Genomic DNA, 4,838 nt, shown 5'->3' on the forward strand with positions numbered 1-4,838 from the left:
CAATTACATTGAAAATCATATTGTTCATTCCCATTGTGTTCAAGGGAGAACATAATACAACCTAGCCCGAATACATAAACCTAAGTAAAATCCTAGTTGGTTAAACCTAAGGCGGATCGGAACGTGCTGTGGACTTTCTACGGAGGGGTAACGTTTGAGGCTCTAAAGACTTGTTCTTGTTCGGTTCGGGAGCAGCTAGAGAAGACACGCATCACATTGTATGTAATCTAAATTATGTTAATTGACTACGTGACAATTAATTTGGAATGCTAGATGTTAATGGTAAATTTATAATATGTATAATGGTAAAATAGGTTTTTGGTGTTTGGACACACCAAAAAACATATAAATGCATACCATAAAAGGAAACGATGCAAGTAATATGCAACTTCAAAGAAGGAAAATGGTGCAAGTAAGAAGAAAAATGGAGGAAGTATATGTAAACATAACTTCATATCTAATGTCTAATTTGATTCCTACATAAATTCATTGATATGATACATTGCCTCCAATAAGAGAAGAACGACACAATGAAAGTTTAATTACAAAAGTAGATGGTTATAGACTTATTGTGCGATGATAGGCGGAGAAAAACGGTGAAAAATTAAATAATAGAACAATATATATATTAACCCGTGTATTGCACGGGATTAAATCTAATAAATAGGCAAAATAAAAATTTAAATGACCTTGTACATATGTTGTTAAGAAAATATGTACAAGTCATAAAATTAGGGTCAGTAAAACGCAGGTGACAAACCAAACTCTAATAGGCCAGAATAACTTTACAAGTATGGCAAAACAAACCCAATAACTTACTTTAACCCATTGCCCATAAGCCAGCCATAATTGCTTTGAAAATTCGGCTCAAACCCAATAACTTAGTCTAACCCCTAACCCAGTAACTTTATTCTATTCTCATGATTACAGTTCGAAGCTTAGTTGCCAAAAAAAAAGAAGTTTGAAGCTTTTATAAATCATGATATTTGTAACTTCTCCAGCAAGAACTTCGTAAATATTGTAAATTGTTTGCAAACAAAACAGGAAAAGTAGTTTACAAAAATGGTCTGACAAATAAGTTGGGCCCAAAGCAAAATTGATGGATCATACTGCGGATGTATAGGGCCCAAAAATATATTAAAGGACATAGATAAAAAAAATGGCAGGAAGCATTCTCTTTCATATCAGAGCCAGGTTTCGATCCTGGGACCTGTGGGTTATGGGCCCACCACGCTTCCGCTGCGCCACTCTGATTTATTGGTATCATCATGCTCAAACAATTAATAGTACAAACAAATAAACAGGAATACTGAACTGCAGGGAAGTAGCAAAAGGATGGCAGGATTGCTGATATCAGAGCTAGGTTTTGATCCTGTGGATTATACTCTGGTTTATTGGTATTAATTAATTTGCACAAGTAAATATGAATATTAGGATCCATTAATATTAATACTAATTTTAAGTCTGCCCTGAATACACACAAAACGTAAGTACGTAACCAAATAAGCAGCAGTAATCTGGTAAAGTTAGTAACTTGTTTGTAAAAGAGCTGGGGTTTTGAAAATCGGACACAAAATGGACAAAAGCAGCTTCCTTGTGATCATCTTACAATCTGCTGAGGTAGCCCAAAAGTCTTTTCTGGTTCACACTAATGCAAAGACTAGTACCACACAAATGCACAATCAATGTCTTTTATTACAAGTTCACGACAGATATCAAACATTGTAAGCGAACTCACCAATATCATCATTTAAAACAGACAGAAACATACTTTGTATGGTTTTAAAATTCACACTCTTATAAGAAAGTTAGGAATTATTTTATAAGAAAGTAACCAGATTTACATACTCTAGAGATTATATCACCACATTCTTATACCAACACCACTCACCAGTTACCATTCCCATCATAACACACCACACTACATACTAACAACAGACTTATAAAACCCACACATAACACCACTAGATAGACACCCACAGTAATATTGAACCACACAATAATTCCAGAATCTAGAAACTTCAAGCATTAACCCCCACGCAGACGAAGAACAAGATGAAGAGTAGACTCCTTCTGAATATTATAATCTGCCAAAGTTCTCCCATCCTCCAATTGCTTCCCAGCAAAGATAATCCTCTGCTGATCTGGTGGGATACCCTCTTTATCCTGAATCTTAGTCTTAACATTATCAATTGTATCTGAACTTTCCACTTCCAAAGTAATCGTCTTTCCAGTAAGTGTCTTCACAAAGATTTGCATCCCACCTCTCAAACGAAGTACCAAATGCAGAGTAGACTCCTTTTGAATATTATAGTCTGCAAGAGTTCTACCATCCTCTAACTGTTTCCCAGCAAAGATGAGTCTTTGTTGATCAGGTGCAATACCTTCTTTATCGTGAATCTTGGTCTTAACATTTTCAATCGTGTCAGAAGTTTCAACCTCAAGAGTAATGGTCTTACCAGTAAGGGTCTTAACAAAGATCTGCATCCCACCCCTTAGACGAAGAACTAAATGGAGAGTTGATTCCTTTTGAATGTTGTAATCTGCAAGGGTTCTTCCATCCTCGAGTTGTTTACCAGCAAAGATTAGCCTCTGTTGATCTGGAGGAATCCCTTCTTTGTCTTGGATCTTGGTCTTAACATTGTCAATTGTATCAGAACTCTCTACTTCTAGAGTGATTGTTTTCCCTGTAAGTGTCTTCACAAAGATTTGCATCTGCAATATGAAACCAACTATTTAGATAACAGGAAGTTCCTCAAGAAATCAACAAGCACAAATCAGTCCCTACTTTCAATCTAACATTAACATTGATGAATATCAAACAAGAGGCTAATGATAATAAAAGATGCAAGAGAACATATGCTTTGAGAAAATCATGATTAAAACAATAACCTAAACCACAACATAATTTGTAAAATTCTAAGAAATCATACGATGATCATAAACAAGCTACACATCGTAATTTCTTAACATAAGATTTTAAGAGATTCTGCCTAACATGTAAACTATGTTGCATGGGTACTACATAGGGTGAGCACAACAGGGTACCATGTTAAAATTTCACGAACCGAAACCTATCATTTAAATAAATTATTGATATTTTATTGAAAAATGATCTACTTTATGGTTTGGATTTCAATTGTTTTATAGTTTGAGCTTAATTGGTAATTCTATGTTTAAATTTTTCAAAAAATAAGTTGGATTGTTTTATATTTTGAGCATATGAAGAATTTTTATATGGCCCGTTCCCTTATTTTGGGTACTCCGTAGTAGAATTACTGTGTGTATGGGAAACCCGTTCCAAAAAAATTGAGAACCAGAACCTATTACAACAGGTTCTCGAATTTATTACCCGGAATCGGAAACTGCACAATCGGTTCCGGTTCCAAAACCGAAGGTTCCTAACAGGTTCCAGTTTAAACTCAGAGTACCCTAAATTTCGGCTCACCCCTAGGACTATCAAGTGAAGAATCAGTACGGGTACTTTGTGGATACGGGCATGATACGGGTACTCCATGGATACGTACCCGTAAAATGGTTAAAAATGGTTACGGACAACGCTTGACTTGGGTCGTTTGGTCACCTTTTTAACAAAAATCAAAAGTACCCATTTATTTTAACAGAAAACAATGATTTCTCATTGTCTAAAGGCTTCAAACTTTAGCTCTCTTAAAATTAATTTTTTTGCCGTATCCTCGCCTTTTTCAACAAAATTTGATTTTTCCGAAACATATACTGACCGTAGTACATTGCACTATATAATGAAAAGTTGGATAACTCAAATCAAAACTCTCACGTGAAATAAATCAAAAGTCAAAACCCTAACATGAAGTGAAATGAAAACCCCAATACGAAGTGAAATCAAAATTCAAAACCTAAACAAGAATTTACACTAAGCAAACAACATAACTATCGCGACGTATAATCAAGAAACTGAAGCAAAAATGATAAACAAAATCAACATCGACATGATCATCAATTCATCAACAAGTTCAAACAGATTGAGTAGTAACTATACAAACAAATATTACAACAAATAAAAAACAAAGACAAACGAGGAAATTAAAAATTAAAGATTAGGCAGAATTCTCACCTTGAATCAGAAAGATTGAGCGAAAAGCGTCAAGAATTAGCTAGCGAGGAATCCGAACCCTAGCCCTTAGATAATGGAGAGAAAATGACGATATTAGGAATTGAATGATTAAAGTGTTGATGAGGGAAATCGCAGATGATGAAGGGGAAAGAAAAACGAGGGAGGGTTTAAATAGAAAAAAAGAAAAGGAGGATGTTGGTTTGTTAAGCTGAGGTATTACAGGAGTTACGGGAAGTGATAAATCCAAGGAAATTTTTACTTCTTCCAAAGAAATCCATATTTTTTCAAAGATGATTTCCTTGGAAGAAGTGAATTATTCCTTGGATTTATCATTTCCCAGGAGTTACGCGTGTCCTAATTGATTAAATTGATATGATCAAAAGTTGGCCGAATATTCTGGACTTATTCTAGTATACCAAGTAATTTTTGAATTAAGTACCTTAGCTGGTCTTTTATTTATGGTTAAAGGATAACATTTTTTAATAGTAAAGCTAAAATCATTTTACGAAGTTGTTAGCTAACAACGACACATTTTTTTTTTATTTTTTTTTTACATAACTAAATCACGTTTAACTTTCAACCCAAAATATTCTATTTTTATCCAACCATACTTGTCATTCTTACGGAGTATACCATAAGTCCGTATTATTCAAGTATCTAGCATGTGGATCTTAACAAGACACGACGGTGGTGACACTCACCTAGTGTTTTATTGTCTAATTATCTTATTTCTATTTACCAAAAA

The 4,838-nt window shown here is 34.4% G+C and overlaps 1 protein-coding gene and 1 non-coding gene across 2 annotated transcripts; both read right to left on the reverse strand.

The window, feature by feature from the left end:
* Nucleotides 1–1,182: 1,182 nt before the first annotated feature.
* On the reverse strand, nucleotides 1,183–1,254 carry TRNAM-CAU (transfer RNA methionine (anticodon CAU)). The gene has a single exon. It is a non-coding gene; the product is annotated as a tRNA-Met (tRNA).
* Nucleotides 1,255–1,673: 419 nt separating this feature from the next.
* On the reverse strand, nucleotides 1,674–4,320 carry LOC110791259 (polyubiquitin 11). Its single transcript, XM_021996014.2, has 2 exons — nucleotides 4,094–4,320; nucleotides 1,674–2,715 (listed from the first exon to the last, which is right to left on the reverse strand). The coding sequence occupies exon 2, from the start codon at nucleotides 2,713–2,715 to the stop codon at nucleotides 2,029–2,031; it is 687 nt and encodes a 228-aa protein (XP_021851706.1). The 5' UTR covers nucleotides 4,094–4,320; the 3' UTR covers nucleotides 1,674–2,028.
* Nucleotides 4,321–4,838: the final 518 nt, after the last annotated feature.

This window comes from Spinacia oleracea, chromosome 2 (assembly GCF_020520425.1).
Source record: "Spinacia oleracea cultivar Varoflay chromosome 2, BTI_SOV_V1, whole genome shotgun sequence".
NCBI classification, from domain to species: domain Eukaryota; kingdom Viridiplantae; phylum Streptophyta; class Magnoliopsida; order Caryophyllales; family Amaranthaceae; genus Spinacia; species Spinacia oleracea.